The 18,177-nt window shown below is 49.1% G+C and overlaps 4 protein-coding genes across 14 annotated transcripts in view; 3 read left to right on the top strand and 1 right to left on the bottom strand.

Annotated features, from left to right (window-relative positions):
• LOC1269990 (hornerin) overlaps nt 1-11,420 on the bottom strand; it is a 46,457-nt gene extending 35,037 nt beyond the window's left edge. The window contains exons 1-2 of one of the 11 annotated variants that reach the window (XM_061648751.1): nt 11,328-11,420; nt 6,486-7,386 (exon numbers count right to left, since the gene is read on the bottom strand). The gene's annotated coding sequence lies outside the window, so the exon portion shown is untranslated. Of the gene's footprint in view, nt 1-6,485; nt 7,410-9,036; nt 9,232-9,266; nt 9,985-10,850 lie in introns of those variants that run through there. The other 10 variants (XM_061648750.1, XM_061648748.1, XM_061648752.1 and 7 more) reach the window with 10 other exon arrangements.
• Nucleotides 11,421-11,739: 319 nt separating this feature from the next.
• Nucleotides 11,740-13,637, top strand: LOC1269989 (carnosine N-methyltransferase). Its single transcript, XM_308644.5, has 7 exons — nt 11,740-11,976; nt 12,076-12,325; nt 12,405-12,523; nt 12,633-12,773; nt 12,855-13,017; nt 13,085-13,318; nt 13,397-13,637. Exons 1-7 carry the CDS (start codon nt 11,843-11,845, stop codon nt 13,499-13,501), a joined length of 1,146 nt encoding a protein of 381 aa, XP_308644.4. The 5' UTR covers nt 11,740-11,842; the 3' UTR covers nt 13,502-13,637.
• A 625-nt stretch (nt 13,638-14,262) lies between these two features.
• Nucleotides 14,263-15,726, top strand: LOC4576255 (homeotic protein ultrabithorax). The gene has a single exon (XM_001237115.3). The coding sequence runs from the start codon at nt 14,553-14,555 to the stop codon at nt 14,937-14,939; it is 387 nt and encodes a 128-aa protein (XP_001237116.2). The 5' UTR covers nt 14,263-14,552; the 3' UTR covers nt 14,940-15,726.
• Nucleotides 15,727-16,089: 363 nt separating this feature from the next.
• On the top strand, nt 16,090-18,044 carry LOC3290307 (CCR4-NOT transcription complex subunit 11). The gene is made up of 5 exons (XM_565083.4): nt 16,090-16,333; nt 16,406-16,500; nt 16,588-16,829; nt 16,898-17,431; nt 17,507-18,044. Exons 1-5 carry the CDS (start codon nt 16,317-16,319, stop codon nt 17,975-17,977), a joined length of 1,359 nt encoding a protein of 452 aa, XP_565083.3. The 5' UTR covers nt 16,090-16,316; the 3' UTR covers nt 17,978-18,044.
• Nucleotides 18,045-18,177: the final 133 nt, after the last annotated feature.

The raw sequence follows: 18,177 nt of genomic DNA on the forward strand, positions 1-18,177 counted from the left end.
TCAGAGTCGTCCGGAGTCGTTCGGAATTGGCGTTGGTCGGAGTCAACAGGAGCCGTGTGGTTTAATATGCTTGTGATCAGACATTTCGACTCCGAACGACTCCGGGGGACTCCGGGGAACTCCCGGGGACTCCGGACGACTCCGACTCCGGACGACTCCGACTCCGGGTGACTCCGGACGACTCCGGGTGCCTCCGGACGACTCTGAACGACTTCGACGACTCCGGATATTGCAGCGCGGACCTACCTCCGGAGTCGATTCCGAATTTATCGAAGTCGGATCGGAGTCGACTCCGGATGTTTGCCAACTTTACCCATCACTAGTTCAAACCCCTGAAAAATGCATAACCCACAGCTTCCTCAATGCCGCAAAACCGGAAGTAAAACTCTCAACATCCCTTAGCAAGTGAAAAAAAAAGGTTGATACAGTACAAAACGTCTTTAAAAAAAATCACCCAAAAAGAAATAAAATGCAATAGACAAGCGCAAACCGAACAACAAGACACATACACAACCTGCAAATAAATAGACCCACAAACTAACTAAAGACGGCGGCTGCTGGCGCACGGAAAAGCTCCACCACTTCCTTCTATTGTCTTACTGCACGCACACACGCTTTTACTTCCTGCCTATTGTGCAATACAAACACACACACACGGCTGAAGGCAGTCGGACGGCGCGCAGCCTAAAGACACCATTTTCACTTTTACTACCTCTTCACTACAGCGAGCAGGAAAGGCAAGCGGCGCGAGCGAGCTGCTGGAATGGAATTTACAACTGAAGAAGAAAGAAAAAAAAGCGAACGCGCACAACAAATTATCCAAAAGTAGCGAACAACCCATATTTAAGACGGTAGTAGGTCTTCCCTCTCTTTCTTACTCGCAGTAAAAAGTCCGGGCATGGAAACTGTTTGCTAAAAAGATGATGAAACCGATGGAAAATGACGACCCGGCCGCCGATCGCCGGGAAGGGTGAGGATTTAGTTTGCCTTCGTCAAAAGAAAGGATTTGTTTTGCTGCTACTGTGTTACCCACCTCACCCCCTGTTGCGCACAATTTCACCGGTTGCGAGAAAAGCGAAACGAACAAACAACATACACAAGGAGCAATAAAATGTAATAAACCGAACGAAAATGAAACTGCTGCCTGATTTTTGTTTTTTTTTTTTTAACTAAATTCGATTTGCTTCCTTCACTTGATCGTGGAGGGTAGTGGTGGTGGTGGTGGAAAAAATGGTAAAAGAAGTAGTAACTCTGGAGTAAGTGTAGTAGCGACAACGCCACGCACGCGATCGACGCAGTGAACCAATTTCGATTTGCAACCGACCGAAACACACACTCACACACCGCCCAGCTAGCTCCCCAGTGTAAGAGAAACTGGATGCGTGAAATCAACCGCAAGTGCGTGTAACTTACGACGGGGGGAAGGGAGGTGTTTAACGAGACTTCCTGGTAACGAGGCGAAGGAAGCAAAAATAAAACTGTGCCCCGGTGCGAACATGATGATCTAACTGGCAAAAAGTAAGCCAAGATGGGTTTGGAGTGAGGGGTCTCGCGACTGGTCAGACGAGTCTCTCGAAATTGCAAGTTTGAAAAGCTGAAGCCTGAAGTGTGTAGTGCGTGAGTGTGTGTATGTGAGTGTGTAGTGCACTTGACGAGGCTTTCCCTCCTCATCATCACTCACCGACACCGACAGGAAGTAGAGTCTTTATTGGCCTACTACCTAGTGGATGTTTCATTGAAAAAAGCTACATCGTACCCATTTTTTTTTTTATTTGAAAAATAATCATTGCTATAAACTTATATTTTTTTATCTTGTAGCGAGTTTCTATTGTTACCATTTTATTTATTTTTTACTGATATTTGTTTCCTTGCTTTTATATGCCTATTATAATCTTATATACTTATTCTCATTTTCCTTCATTTGTTTCAACCTTTTCTCCAATGTTTTATTATCTTTGAGTGTTTATCAAGTTCTAAGTATTGTTTACATGTTGTAGCAACATTGGAGTTTCATTTCTTTAACATTTATTAATCTTCTACCAACTATTCAACTTCCTTATCCCTTATTGTATTTCCTGTTTTAGTGACTTTCGCTATCCTTTGGCTGATTGTTACATATCATATTGTCCTCTCGTTGGGTCTTCTTATTTCCAACTACATTGTATCATTTATACATTCGCATTCGTTCAACATGTATTTCCTGAAGTTTAATAAACTCCTACCAATCTTACCATCTCAGCCGATCTTCCTGGATGTTGTATCATATTTACCATTTGTCCAGTGTCCAACGATTCCTACGGCCCTCTCCCGAACGCACACAATCACACAATCACGGACGAAGCAGTAATAAAATATCGCACAGTAACAAATTACTGGCACTGTGCTCAAACGACCGCTGGGAAATCTACACCCAATTATGCTGTACAACATTTTACAGTTTTCTTGTTCGCTCGGACCTCGGTGCTACCACTCCCTCTCTCTCTCTCTCACTCTTTCTCTCTGTGCAACCGTCGTTAGTAGCTGGTGCCAATTTAATTTCCAATTGCCATACTCAATAATCCACCTTCTTAACAAACAGCGGCAGGCCACCCAGCAACTGGACTAAAGAAAGATTCGTGAATAATTACTCCCGTCGTCCGAAGGGTCGTTACAAAAAATACACACAAACTCACCCAAGAAGAAAGCAGTGCTTGGGGTTAGGGTATCGGGCAAAGCTGGGTGAAACCCGGTAGTAACTAACTCACTGGCGAAAATGCAAATTTATCATCAACTTTTCCGCCGTAGCAGCAGCAGCGTAACGAAACATCATAAACCATGGCCTGTCCTCTCGGTCTTTTGTTCTTGTTGTTGTTGTTGTTGCCAAAGTTTACCCGCTGACATTGAGAGCTTAGATTGTCCTTTTTTGTTTCTTCCTTTTGCTTATTAATTTTTCCACACTCTTTTACCAAAACAAAGATCCCTGCCTGCACGGCCAAAAAGAGTTGGAAAAAAATTGACCGAATTTGAGACCCGAGAGGGTGGTTGCAATCGGAACAGGGATGTCATCGGCAAAAAGGGTTTGTATTATCCTTTCATTCCGTTTCCGCAAACAAACTCTGTTTTCCCGCATCTAGCGGGAAGATGCCCGTCACACCAGCCACGCGCACACGCATGATAAAGATCGTTCTTTACCATACTTAAAAAAGTATAAAAAACATGGTTTTATGAGGAACCACTAGGGAGGTGAAAAAATACTGCCACATGGAAAAAGCCCATAATGGGAAAGGACATTTTGGGAAGAGAAAAAGTTTCTTCTCGTGCTAAAATCAAAACACAACCACACGTTAGGGGAATGAGGAAAATTCAGGAGAAGGCGAAGAAAAAAAGCAAAACTTCTCGGTGACATTTTCATTCCATTTAATTGGGATCCACCCCGAAAACCCGGAACCCTTTTCTACCATAGGCTCCCAATTTTCCCCCTTTTGTTCATCAGCACACACCGTGTCTCTGTCCTATCCCTTATTGACCTATTCAAACACACCGAAAACCCCCCAAAAAAAGGAAAACACTCCCCCAAGAAAGTGTAAACGAAAGTCATTATCTTCCTCGTTTCGTCAAGCCCCAGCGTTTGCGGGCTGTTTTATCTTACACTCTAACCCAGCCCCCGTGTGCTCTGGAAAGCTCAGGACGCGGAAATTAACATCAAACTCAAACCGTGGCCCAATGTGGCCCGCTGTAATACTTTGGAACACATTCCGGCCGGTCCGCCGTTAAAAAAGGATATCTTAACCGGTCGGCAAGTTCGAAAAGAAGTCGTGGGAGAAATACTTAACACCGTTATTGCGGTCAACAGTACAGGATGAGCCAGAAACAGAGACCCCAGTTAGGAAAGACCCTAGCAAAAAAGAGGTCATTACATGCAGCACACACATCACTGTGTCTTCAAGTGTTCTTGGATCCTTTTCTGGGATCATCCCACCAACAAACGATCGTGTGAGGTACAAAACCAAAACCAGAAAGGCTCAAAAAAATGTCTTCCAGTCGTGCTAACAGGAAGGTGGTAAGCCCTGAGAACACATCCTGAAAGGGTAATCATAAACAGAACGCTCTCCTGGCGAGACAATAAATGCCGTTTGCTCAATTGCGCTTTTAGCTAATGTTTTCTTCATCATCGTGACAGCAGCAACAGCAGTGGGGCACGACGACGACATACACACACAAAGTTGATTATTTTTTATGCTGATATGCTTTCGCTACTTAACTTGTCGGTGGGGGACTTTTTTGTCAGCTCTAACCACACACACACTGTGAAGGGGAATCCCATAGTCTTCCGACAAAGCACATCCCTCGGTTGTGGGTGCTGCTGCTGGCTTCACATACAGCAGAGTTTCGTTCGTTTTCATTCGAATCACGTAAAAGCCTGATTAAAGCTCAAGAGACGGAGAGTGAGTCTCGTTTTATATGTCTGTGGTGCTGGGGAGTCACTTCTTTTTTTACATCCAAATTAATTTAGAAGCTTCCCCATAACCTTTTCAACAAATGTCAATGGGACCTCTCTGCTACATCCACAAAATGGCAATTTGAGCGTTTTGTGTCTGTGTGTGTGTCCTTGATAATTTCCGATTCGTGTATTTTGGAAATAAAGCGACGGGAACAATAACAAAAGTTCAACCTAAGCACGCGCGCGAGGAATTGAACCTACAACCTGTCTTTTAAAGGAACTTACGCTTAGCACGACACCACGAAGTCCCGCTGAAATTGATTGGTAATAAAGGGTACACGTTTGTCGAGTCTTTAGCTAACATCAGACTTAATGTCTACATTTTTGGAAACCATTGGACATATCTTTTTTAGTGTTTCGTGTTTATACATTATAAATGGAAGAGCACAACATAGCCAACCAGCATATCCATCCAAGCACAAAAAGGCAGCAAAGTTATAATCGTCACAAACGCATTTTAAGCCTCCAAAGCCTCTCAAACAACCCCATCAAATTGTATTATCAATCAACCGGGGCCCGCTTCGGACGAGCCAAATCTCTCAATCCAAACTATTGTCAAACAATCGATTCTGTCGTGCCGGCCTGTGCATAGAAAGCACAAAAGCCGTCCAATTTAAACCGTTTCGTGTCACAAACCACACACACACACATACACACTATTGGCACCGCGCTCAAAGGGGATTATCTTTCCCGGTAGAGGCACACACTCGTTTGGAAATGTCTTCATTTCCAAACCTAGCCGTCTCGCTAGATGACCCTGGACGCCCCAGGGGGGGGGGGGGGGGAGCCGGCAGTGTCCGTTCTGTTTCGGTTCTATTTTCAACTCGGACACCTCAGAGCCCCAACAGCCGGCAGGCAGGCAGTGCACAAATCCATATTGCCACCTAATTTCGCTTTGTCATCGATTGCTTTTGGGAGACAACTCCAAAAAGGTGCGAAACGGCGGCTGCTGTGGCTCGTTTGGCATGCAAAGAGGAAAACCACTTCACCGTCGTCGAGTGAGCGACGACAAGCTGCTGTCAGCCGGGGCCGGAGCGTTTGCTGGCGGAAAAACGCGTGGCCAAACACCAGTTTTGGGCAAACGACCGGCGAGACCCCGGGCGGACCGTAACGATCCTAATGAAAAACCCCGTGTCTCGCATGGCATCGTTTCAGTCTCCCACCAAAATCGTATTAAATAGCAATCCCACCGGATTCCTGCATAATGCCTTCGGGGGGAGGAGGGCCACTGCTGGACCACTGTGTGAGCGTTCAAGAAGGCTCAATGCCACGTTCTTCGGCTGTTTCGGGCGCTTTTAATGACTTTTCACATTTCCTCCGACGAGCGGCACCCGGTTTGGGCCGGTCGTTGTCGTGCTGTCGCCGTCGCCGCCATTGCCAAATTGCTACAGTTCCAGCCGACGACCCTACCCTAGAAACCTAGCCAAGGCGACGGGTAAATGACTTCTCTCTCTCTCTCCCGGTGCCCACGTTCGCTTTCGATGCGCATAGTTTTGCAACAACCGCCCCACGTGGTGGCGGCAGCAGTCCTTCCCGAACCTTCCCGTGCCGATCGACAGCAGGCCCGAGGGCCGACCAGAAGAATGCAAATGCTCAGAGTGCACGCTTACGTATAATATGGGCCTCTCGCACAAAGCTCATGCGATGTGCCATGAATCATGCACGGCCGCCGCGTGTGTCGCCGCTTCTACGCTTTTCCATATGCACAAAGCACCCTCCCGCCCGCCCGGGTTTTTCGCAATGCGCCCGGCAGGCTCGTCGGCAATTAGCTCTGACGTCAGCAGTGCGCTTCTCCGGGTCTGTGTATGTGCGTGTCTGTGTCGTGACTTGTTTGAACACGTTTCGGGCTGGTTGCAATGGCTGACGTTGCATGTTGCAGCTTAAAGCACAAAACCCGCAGCGTTCCGGGCGAAATGAAAATGAAAAGCCCAAAAAGGGGCATCTTGTAGGCACAGCTACGGGACAACTAGGATGCAGATGGTGAACCGCTTCCTCGGGCACTTACCTTGTGTCTTAGCTTTCAAACACATTACATTTCCTTCCGTGCGCTAAAACCACCAGACACACACACGCGCGCGCACCGTGGCCAGTAGGCGACGAGATGATGGAAGAAGATGAAGGGGAGCGGCGCGACGGTAGCGAAAATCTTCTCACCGATGCACGCGAGCTCACGAGGTGAGCAAACCAACCACGGCTGACCGTGCGAGATGCTGCTCTGACTGTGTTGGGCGCACACAATCTCACGAGAAACACACACGCTTACGTACACGATGAGCTGATTCGAATAAAAAGGTGATCACGATCGAGCTGTTCGACCAAACAACACAAAAAAACAAAACTACTGTGACACACGCACTTCACGCAGCACACCACTAAAAACGCCACGCATACACCTGCTGCTGCTGTTCGCTTTGCGTGCGTGTGCGCGTGTGTTATGCGCGCACTGAGCAGATTTTCTTCCACGCAAAGCCCTTCGTAACAGGTGGGCGCCCCTTTTTTTTTACGGTTGCACTTTTCTTTTCAAACACACACACGCACACACAATCACGCTGCACCACACACCACTGAAACGATCGTGAAAACTTTCTCACCCAACTCACCACACAGCGCAAACGGAACACGATCTTCTCACCGCGCGCACTACGCTTTCTCACCCTTCTTAGGATGATGATCGGAGATGATGTTTTTTTTTTTCTTTTTCTTTTTGCTTCTCTTTCTCCCTCTCCTTCGCTTATCTTTTCCGCTTCTTCGTTTTGCTATTTACACCTGATTCCACTTTCGACTCGTTTTGCGCGTTTCCCTTGCGGATAAGGAAAAGCTGCTAGACACGTTGCCGTTTCGCTGATGCTGGCCTGCCACCGTCTGGGGCTACTGCTGCTGGTGGTTGTTGTTGCTGTCGATTTCTGCTGCGAGAAGGAAAAACAATTCACTTTAGGAGGGAGCAATGGTGTGTGTTTTCTCTGTGTGTGTGTGTTCGCACGCCCGGACTGCTGCTACACGAATGGCCGCAGGGGTGTGTGCGCTTTTGGTGGCTGAAGAAGGTGGGGTGGGCAAGGCCTTTCGCTTTTTTTTTCTTTTTCTCTCTCTCTCCTTCTCTTCTTTTCACCAGACCACCACTTCACATGCGATTTGCAGTGTGCGTTCCATTCACTGTTACTTCCTTTTTTGCTGCAGCGGTGTGTCGATTTCACCCCCCCCCCCCCCCTTTCCTCCCCTTTTGTGTCTTTCACTGTATAGCCCCTTGGGTGCCACGGGCTAGAAATTCCAAAGCAGCTCGTTTTTCCTTTTATTTTTTTCTTCGATTCGCTTTTTCCTTCCGCTTTGGGTTGCCCCAGTGCCTGGGAAAATTTAATCATTTAAATCCCCATCCCCAGAATGCTGCGCGGATGTTTCGAGTGGGGCATTCGATTATTTTTAAAATAACGAGAGCCACCTTTTTTTTACTTTGTACATTCCAGAAAAGCTTTTACGAGCATTGAAGGTCTCGTTGGGCTAATTTGGTTTCGAAAACGGGACTATTTTTTCGTCATCCTCGTTCATCCGTTAATAAAAGAAGGACTTTTAACGGGGCAAGCTAATTATGGGGTTTTGGTGTTTTGGCAAGCGCTCAGCCTTGTGTACGACTGATCGTGAGTTCAAGCCCACAACAAATTCCGTTTTAAAACGGTTAATGACAGTTGTTTGCTTACTGATTGGATGGTTTGTCATTAAAGGTTTTAGTGCGAACTTATACAGGACAACATTAATTTCAAAAAGAAAACAAAAATTCTTTTCGGTGAAAAAAGTTATTTAGAAAAGTACATTATATAAAAGCGACATTCAAATCAAATCAAAAAGTTGAAACCTCTACAAAAATGCTATTTGATTATTATAATGTCGCTTTTTTATAAGAACAAAATCGAAACTGCTCTAATCTTCATGGACCAGAAAGACGTCGGACTTTTAACGTCGCATGTTGTTCGATTATCAAAGCGTATTGATGAAACACTCAACACACATATACAGCCACTGTTTCACGGTGAACAACCTGCACTTCACTTTCCTGAAGCGAGAGGACTTGTCACTGGCTGGCCAGCTGATGCAGCCGTATCCGCTTGGTATGCAACACACACCCAGACAAACACACAATGCATCCGCCGTTACATTCACCGCATGTCCAGAATGACCGACAGAAATCGGTGAATTAATTCGCGTTACTTTTAGCAGCCGCATACACCTCATCCTCAGTCGAGCTTGACGATGACACCGTGGCCGTTCACAACCCTCCACCATGTGTGTGTGTATAATTAGTTAGTTTTCCAATTGTAATTAAAAGTGAAAATATAGAGACAAAACCCCAAAGGTGGAAACACTGGGATCCGGATAGCGAAACTGTAGTGAAAGAGTGATCGCTTGGCGCTTCTTAGTCAGTGCTCACCCATCAGCAGTTGTGCATCATTTCCCTAACGTCTCCACCATAAGGAAAAGTAGAAAACACAGAACCCCATCAAACGCAGCGCAATGCAAAGTGACATCTCTCGACCAATACCCACACACGCACACAAACACACACATACACAGAAACACCGCGGAAAGGTGTGTAACGTCATCAGCTGGTTGCGCTCTGTTCGATGGTGTTGAACAAGCAGCAGTAGGTTTCGTAGTAATCGTCGTCGTTCGTTGTCACCGAATTCCGTTCGTGGTTTAGTGATGCGTGAACGATCCACACACACACACGCAGAATGCACACTACTAACTCACTGTGGGCAACAAAAAATCGTCCTGATGACGTGAAAATTAATACCACCTTCAACACAACCGACGTAGACGGCGGGCAAAGGCAAACAATACGCGACTACAGCACACAACCAGCGCGACCCAAGAAGGTGTGTTGGATGACAGTTGCTGCTCTGTCCCTCTCGGGTGTGCGCGCGCTCTCTCACTCTCTCTCTTTCTCACACACACACACACACACACGCATTCGGTCCGTATTTGCAGTGGTATTGGGAGGCGATGACGTTTTCACAACCGGGCAAGCAGGCCCTGCGCGACACACATACGCGATCGCGAACGGACCACACATACACCCACACACACACACACACATGGCTGACTCATAACGACTTTTTCGGGACATCATGCAGACATCCACTGGCGGTGGCAAAGGCTTTTTCCACCACCGCAGCTTAGAAGAAGACGGTAATGGGGGGGTTGGATCAATCAAAGGGGGAAGGCAAAATACGCTCACTTTCTCACCAGCAAAGTACCACGCACGCACGCAATAATCCGTCTGGGCTACTAGAGAAGGGGCAACACAGGGGACGGGGAGGAGGGGGTCGGAATGTTGACCTTTTTTTTGCTCTCCTCCGTGCGCCTCGGTCGAAAGTTTTGCGCTGCCCCCTCACACTATCGAAAACCCGCAATCTTCACGCAGTCACGACGACGACGACGACCACGATGACCGACATGAGCGATCAAAACGGTGGTGGTTGGGGGATGGGGGATGTATGTTATTGATAGTGTGTGCGTTTTGCTGTGTGATGGTGTGGCGCCTTTCACAAAAACGGCATGCCCCCCCCCCCCCCCCTTTGCTCATTTGCCAACCGTATGTCCTTGTGCGTGGCAAAAGATGGAGTTCCTTTCGGTTAATTTTCTCGTCACATACACGCATATCACCCCCCGCACTTCCCACACAAAAAGGGGGCTTTTTTCTACGACTCTGTGTAACATCCGGGTTTGACCAGACCAGAATCGTGCAAATCGCGTGTTAGGACAGGCCTTCTTTTCCTTTTAGATTTCTTCTCCCGAACAGCACCAGCGACGAGCAGGAAGAGGACGGGATTAGTAGGCCAGGAAATAGGGGCCGTCTCGATCACGGTGGAAAAAAAATATTTTAAATAATCTCCATGTGTGTGTGCGAGCGAGAGAGACGAGAACGGCGCACCACGACGAAACAAAAAAATCTATATCTGGCCTGACCTGAGTGTCCCTTTACACTATCTGGGCCGTCGTTTTGCAAGTGTGCACTTTCCGTCGCAATCCCCTCCCATCCTGTATCGGGGACACGGGGTGTCCCCACTTCCGCACCCTCCCCTTGACAAGGAGCCGCCGGAAATGTCTTTTTCCCACAACCCCCTTTCGCGAAAAGGGCAGCAGCAGGGCGAAGCAGCGCTCGGGCCATGGAACTAAGAGTTTCACTTTTTCGACAACTCACTTGCACTTTTGCCTCTTTTTCAAAAATCCCTCCCGCGCCCTTCGACTCTCCCGCGGGTGTAGGTAACCCCAATTCGCCTAGCCCACCACACACACACACACACGCGCGCGTACAGACACGACACACACACACACTCCCGGGGGCTGCTGCGAAGAACACAATTTACTTTTCACGCACTTTCGCGGCTAGGCGGTACGCACTTTTCCTCTTCTTCTCTCTGCCACGGGTACGGGAAACGACGGGGAAAGGACACACGATATTGTTATTGTTGTTGCTGCTGCAACTGCTGCTATTACTTTCACCCCATCCCGCAACCCCGTTCGGATTTGGGAGATTTCGAGATTGCGAACGAACGGTGGCCGAGAATGCGACCACGACCCCTGGGCCTGACACCCACCACCGTCGTGACCGCAAAGGGGCACCCAGCCTTCCTCCCCGCACCCACACACAGACACACAGCCACACGGCACCGTCAGCTTACCAGCTGCTGCACTTCTTCTACTACTACTACGTTTTGCACGATTGCACTGCTGCCACTGTCTGATGCTTCTGCTGCTGCTGCTTGCTTGCTTGCAGCCCCTTTCATCGACGGTTTGGAAAAACGGGGCTCTTTTTCGGGGGAGGGACGACGGCGAGTTATTACCGAGTACGTACACGAGCGAGAGCAGCCTGTGTCAGCCGTGGAAAACCCGACCTGCTGTCATGTTTCGCAATCTGTCCTGTGTGGGCATGGGTGTGCATGTGCATGTGTGTGTGTGTGTCTCTTTGTATCGCTATTTCTTTCTCTTTTCTGTCCGCTCGCGCGCCCCAAAACGTCATGCGTGGCAGAAAATGGCACAATATTTTCGCAAAACTCTTTGCACACGACTGGCACAAATTGTGTGGGATGGATTTTCCCGAAATTTTCCATTTTTTTACTGCAAATTTTGTGATTTTGTGTCTCCAAATGCGATAAAAAAGGGCCACTTTTGCAAATAACGAACAGCGAAGCTTTTCAAGCGCTCAACCACTCACCGTAAATAGGCAGAGCATCGGCGCGAGCTGTCAAAGCGGTGGATTGCTTTTGTTTTGATTTGCAATCGTTGGATACGCCACCGTTGAACGACGGGCAGGAGGTGCTTTTTTTGTTGTTTTGTTTCTTTAGCAGAAACCAACCCAACCACCCCGTCATGGAATCGTCTTCGTCTTCAAAAGGACACGCACCCGAAACGGTGCCGGAAGATCCGGAAGCCGGCCTGATCGAAGACATGGAGGAGGAGCGGAGAAACTTTTTCAAAATCATCGCCGCCTTCAAGTACTACAGGTAAGAAAAACGCGTGCAGGAAAACGTGACGCCCGGTCCCACGAGGGGGTTTTTGCTTGCAAGTGATGCTAACGCCTTCGTCCGCTCCTCTACTTCTAGGCACAGCTCGATGGCGGAACTGAAGCGGAAGGAATGCTTTCTCGAGACGCTACCACCGGCCCACCAGCAGATGCTGACCAGCTACCGGGAGCACCTGCAGAACCAGCGGCGCTGCGTCGAGGTGAACGCGCAAGTGATCAAGCAGATCATACAGGACGCCAACTGTCTGTTTCAAAATGCGGACCACAACATCGAGCCCGAGCTGCAGCCGGCGGACGGGTTGAAGCTGCGCTATCAGGACTTTCAAAAGGTAGCGTTGCGGCACCGATACAAAGCCGATTAGTGTTGAAATTCATTCACCCACGTGGTGGTTCTTTACTCCTGCATAGGTGCAAATCACGCTGAAGCAAATCTTTCGCGACTGGAGCGAGCAGGGCAAGCTGGAGCGGGATCAGTGCTACAGCCCAATCGTACAGGAGATTACGGCCTTCTTCAACCCGGCAAAGTAGTGAGTCTCGTGCAGCACGCCCGGTGCCCTGCGGTGGCCGCAGCCCAATTGATAGCACCATTATCTAATCACTGTCAATGCGCGCTGTGTGTTTTGTTTGTTTTTGCAGTGACCTGACAAAGGTGAAAATTCTGGTGCCCGGCGCCGGGCTAGGGCGGCTAATTTACGAGCTTGCCTGCCAGGGGTTTTACTGCGAGGGCAATGAGTTTTCGCTCTTCATGCTTATTGCGTCCAATTTTGTATTAAACAGGTATGACGGGGTGGGGAGGGTATTGCTATTTCAGTACATTTATGTTAATTTTGGCACCTTCCTTTTTTGTCTTTTCTATAGATGCGTTGTGGCAAATCAGTGTACAATCTACCCGTGGGTGCACCAGGTGGTGAACAATCTGAGCCAGCAGAATCAGCTCGTTCCGGTTTCCTTTCCCGATGTTAGCCCTACAAAATTCCCACCCAAAGGGACGATGAATATGGTGGCGGGAGACTTTCTGCAGGTATGGCAAACTCTGACGGAAAGTATAATCAACTGGCCAATATTCCATTTTTTGTCCACTGCGACAGGTATACCGGGACGAAGATTACTGGGAGTGTATAGCCACCTGCTTCTTCATCGACTGTGCTAACAACATCATCGAGTTTATCGAGGTGATCAAGAAGATACTGAAACCCGGCGGCATTTGGGTGAATCTGGGACCGCTGCTGTACCACTTTTCCGACGTGCCGCAGGAGGGCAGCATCGAGCCGACGTACGAGGATTTGCTGGAAATTATTCGCTCTCTTGGTTTCATCATTCTCGTAAGCACAATTTTCATTTCGGACCACTACATGACCTCAACTTTTGATCATTAATTACATCAATCATTTCGTTGGCAGAAAAATGAAACAAACATCGTGACGACGTACTCGCAAAATCCCACCTCCATGCACCAAAGCCACTACAACAGCATATACCTGGTTTGCCAGAAACCAAACAACTGACCTTATGCCATCGCCTTCGCCATCGTAGGCCGAAATGAATGTTGCGAAATCAAAAGGATTTATATGATACACCGGGCAGGATGTAACGAACTATTTTCATCGGAAAGAATAAAGAGAATTGATTACGCTTTACCCATCCACAGTGAGAAGATAGGGGGTTTCATTTGGGAGTCGTTTGGAATTGTCAGGACTGTTTGGTCCGGTGGTAAGGAGATGCAAAGCTTTGCTCCTCTCCGCATCACAACCACAATTCTCAACAGGTAATAGTCGTTATTAGCTCGGCTGTTGCGTTTTGATGATGTCATGTCTGGCTCGATGACATCATGCGGAGTTTATGGAAATGGCACACGGAAATGGGTTAATATCATCCGATTTCAGTTCAACATGATCTCATTCTCTCCAACCCATTTATAAGCACCAATTTCCAATGTGTTTCATGTGCTGCAGGCATTGAAAAGTCAATACAATTAGAGCATATTGAAGCAATTTTTCAAAATTACCCTACATCGTTGAATTCAAAAACACGTTCGCAATCAAACGAACCAATGTGGCCCAAAGTAACCGATTTTGGGACACGATCCAAACGTTGAATTCTCAATAACTCTGTTGATAACGCAATTTGAAGCGTTAAAAATCAGCATTATCTCATTTGCAATTTTACTTAACTTCAGTAAAAATTTCAAACAAAATCGTTTTGCTAGTTGTCACGCTTGGTGACTTGCTGGCGTATCCCTCCGTGCGACCCAATTTCAAGCAAACCCATTGTCCATCTGTCAACTGCCGTGAAACGCCAACCGAAATTTTCTGCACCTTGCACAGACGCTTCAGTTTATTGATCCACACACAGGGGAGAAAAAAAGGGACAAAAGCGACCTGCCGTGCAAGGGAACAAGGCGTGCTCTGGTGCATTTTTCAAAACCCCGACGCTGTGTTAAGTGTTCACGTTTTCAGTCCGCGTTTACCGGAGGAACACCGCAACACTTTGCAGACTGTGCTTCATCACTGTGTAGTACCCCTTCGACGTACGCCCGAAAACTCCTCGCGCAATATCATGTCGACGAACTTTAACGTTGGTGTGGCCGCGGAAGCGAAACCCTCGAGCCGCGTGCTGAAACCCCCGGGCGGTGGCCATTCGGACATTTTCGGCTCGTCGGACGTGCGACAAAACCCGCCCCGGCCGAAGAACAACCAGCAGAACTCGTCCAACATGAACGCCGTCATGGGCACGATGGATCCGAACGAGTCGCTCGATACGGGAAAGCAGGGAGGCGGTGGTGGTGGCGCCGCACCGTCGTCCACCGGAGGAGACAACGGATCATCGGCACCAGCGCAAAATGGATCATCAAACGGCGGTGGCGGAGCATCGGCGGACAGGCAGCAGGCGACGTCGGAACGGGCCCGCGTGCCACCGGGCGGTCACTCCCAGGGCTTCTGGTGAGCTGGGTGAGCGCAACACCCTGCCTCCCCGCCCCACCACCTCACTACATCCAACACACAACCACTCGCCGCAAGTAACGCGCATTTTGCATTGCACATCTCTCTGCTCTTTGCAACGGAACCAAAAGAAGTAGAAAAAAACAAGTGAACTACTACTACTAGCACGGGAATGGGGAGCACCAACCCTCCCACATCCCCGCAACGCGGGCCAGCAGGTTCCGGCTTTTCTATATTGTGTTTACATCATACTCTACGGCACCCAAACGGAAGCATCTGCCCGCACCGGGGGACACACCTCCGGCGTGCGCGCCCGGGACGATCTTCATCGGTCGGAGGGCGCAGAGTGCTCCATTTTGTTTATTAATGTCTTGTGTACCTCGAACTTCTATTGTTAGCTTTTAATGGAAACACACACACACACTTACACACACACCCCCTCCCTTTCGCTAGCCTATCGTCTTTCGGGCAAGGGCTAGCAGAGTGTACTGCCAAAAAAAAACAAGAAAAAGACGACACAAAATCCCGTTTACTTACAAAAAAAAACCCCAATGCCTCTCTACCTATAACTACCTATTACTTTCTAATTGTGTATTTTGCGTATGGTATTATAACTTCCAAAAAGTAAAAGTGTTAAGCGTGAGCAGCACCACAATCCCCACGCAGGGGGGGTCGGGGACACTCAAAGACCAATCGATCGCCACCACCCCCCTGGTACTCTTACACAAAATGACGGAACAAATAAATTATACACTACAGCTTAATTAAAAAGCCAGCTGCATGGACAAAAAGCCCCAGTTTCATTCATGTTCTGCATCTTCCGGGGTGAAAGAACCATCTTTTTCCGAAAATAGACGCTAATCTTCCGTTGGGCAGAAAGGGGGGGGGGGGGGATGAGGAGGCAGGGATCCATTTTTTCGTTCCTCGAAAAACGCTGTTTGCCGTTGCCAGGGGTTGCAGATGGGAAGTGTTACTGTTAGTTACTGTTGAGCATGGGAAAACATGGTTACGCACACTCTTTTGTGTGGCTCCGCAATGCTGCCATGGTGAAAGCCCCCCCCCCCCCCCCCCCCGTACCCGACCACCCTTCAACCTAGTTAACGATTTTCTCTTCTGCTGCTGCTGCTTCTTTGCAACCTCTTCCCGTGCGTTGTTTTCGCTTGTGTGTGTGCGCGCGCGCTCGCCCTTCCACGCCATCTGTTATGTCAAACTTGCAGCAACAACAAACGGAAGGGATTGTTTTGGTCTTTGCTCCTCCGGTCGCCTTACGGAGCCGCGGGATAGGCCGCCGAGTCAGCTGTTGACAATTGTCCGCATGGTGGTGGTGGCAGTGGCAAGCTTTCTCCTTATTAGTTAATTAAAACCAAACGAAGCTGCCAACATGCGTGAGCTGTACGAGTAAGTGAGGCTGCATTTGTTCGCTTCCAGAGCTGGGTGTGTGTTTATCATCATTGCTTTTCTGCATTGCAGCTTAATAACGGGCAAGAATGTTGACCATCAAACGTTCGAAAGCGTCTCGGCGATCATTCAGAAACGTTTCACCAATGCGGGCAACTGGTTCCAGGGTAAGAGATGGGTGGACGGTGGACACAGCACCGGCCGGCTTTGAGCGATCCCGCTAATTCTGGTTGCTATGTTGCTCTATCTTTCAGTCGGATCAGCGCTTGCTTTGCTGCTGCTGCAGAACGATCTCGCCCTTCCCTTTCACCGGCTGGCAGGGATCTACGTGCTGTACGACATCCGCCGCAAGGAGCAGGCGGAATCACCCTTCTTCCTGTTTTTGGCCCGGTTCCTAGAACCGTTCGGTGGACTGCTGCCGGCCAACAGCAGCACCCCCGCACAGATGGTGGAGCTGAAGTTCATTCATCTGCTACTATCGAACGGTGACCCAGACGTAAGCATTCTTCATTTCACTCAAAACAAGCAACTCACTCACACACACACTGATTTCCTCACTCACAGATTGACAAAAAGTCACCCCGCCTGTTCTGCCAAGCGTTTGCCGCAATGCCCACCCCGGTCGGGCCGGCCGAAATTGCGTACGTAAAGGCGAAGGCAGCGGAACGGCTGAAAGATTTCCCCCTCACCGTGCGCTCCAATGTGGCCAACATCATTCCCGCCCTGCCCGTGCTGCCTGGCCGCGAACCGGCACTGAAAAACTACACCGGAGCGGCCATCGAGGAGCTGGTGAACGGGATGACGGCGAACCCGAGCAATCCGCTGCTGAACGCGCTCGGTCCCACGTTCATGTCCGTGGCGCCACCGCTGCTCACGTGCGAGGATGAGCTGATCTGGCTCGATCTGGGCAGCCCCTCGTACCACAAGCCGGTGTACAATAGCTGCAGCGATGCGGAACCAACGCCGGACAAGTGCCTGCAGACGCTGCTGGACCAATCGTTCCGGCAGGCGCTCAGCATTGCCGACCAGCAGACGCTGGTGAACGAGCTGGAGAAGGACACGCAGCAGACGCACCTGTCGTGCGTCACGCCGGAAAAGGTACACGGGTTAAAGCAAGCGGAAATGATGTTACAAATTACTAATTGGAATTTTGTGTTTCCCCCGCTGGGACAGCTCCCGAACCTGATCGAATACAACCCGACGATTGCGATCGAAATTCTGATGCGTATGCTGAAAACGCGCCACATCGATGCGTACCTGGACGTGATCGTCGACATGGAGCTGTCGCTGCACTCGATGGAGGTGGTGAACCGGCTGACCACGTCGGTCGATCTGCCGGTGCACTTCGTGCATCTGTACATCGTGAACAGCATCGGCACGTGCTCGACGATCCGGGACAAGTACATGCAGAACCGGCTGGTACGGTTGGTGTGCGTGTTCCTGCAGAGCCTGATCCGGAACAAGATCATCGACGTGAAGCAGCTGTACATCGAGATCGAGGCGTTTTGCATCGAGTTTAGTCGGATACGGGAGGCGGCCGCCCTGTACCGGTTGCTGAAGCAGCTCGAGCTGGATCAGGGCAGCACGGCCGGAACTTCTGGGACGGCACCAGCAACCACCGGTGGTGGAGGTGTTCAACCGTAACGTTTGTTTGTTTTTTTTACTCACGACACTTAATTTACGCTTTATAATACATTGAAAATGGATCTAACACACGTTCTTTAACCTGTTGTGACTTTGGTACGGAGAGTACGGTGTACTTGGTGACATTTATGTTCCGTTTCCAAGGTGCAAAACGCACAGTGTACTACGATCCTTCCAAGATGCTGCGCAGCTCGCCATGT

This window comes from Anopheles gambiae, chromosome 2 (genome assembly GCF_943734735.2).
Source record: "Anopheles gambiae chromosome 2, idAnoGambNW_F1_1, whole genome shotgun sequence".
Taxonomy (NCBI): domain Eukaryota; kingdom Metazoa; phylum Arthropoda; class Insecta; order Diptera; family Culicidae; genus Anopheles; species Anopheles gambiae.

Bases quoted from the DNA above. Each gene is read 5' to 3' on its own strand.
- LOC4576255 (XM_001237115.3), top strand. From the start codon at position 14,553: ATGTCGACGAACTTTAACGTTGGTGTGGCCGCGGAAGCGAAACCCTCG.
- LOC3290307 (XM_565083.4), top strand. The intron at 16,830-16,897 runs GTAAGCATTCTT...CCTCACTCACAG, and splicing joins TATCGAACGGTGACCCAGAC to ATTGACAAAAAGTCACCCCG. The intron at 17,432-17,506 runs GTACACGGGTTA...CCGCTGGGACAG, and splicing joins CGTGCGTCACGCCGGAAAAG to CTCCCGAACCTGATCGAATA.
- LOC1269989 (XM_308644.5), top strand. From the start codon at position 11,843: ATGGAATCGTCTTCGTCTTCAAAAGGACACGCACCCGAAACGGTGCCG. The intron at 12,326-12,404 runs GTAGCGTTGCGG...ACTCCTGCATAG, and splicing joins GCTATCAGGACTTTCAAAAG to GTGCAAATCACGCTGAAGCA. The intron at 13,319-13,396 runs GTAAGCACAATT...TTTCGTTGGCAG, and splicing joins CTCTTGGTTTCATCATTCTC to AAAAATGAAACAAACATCGT.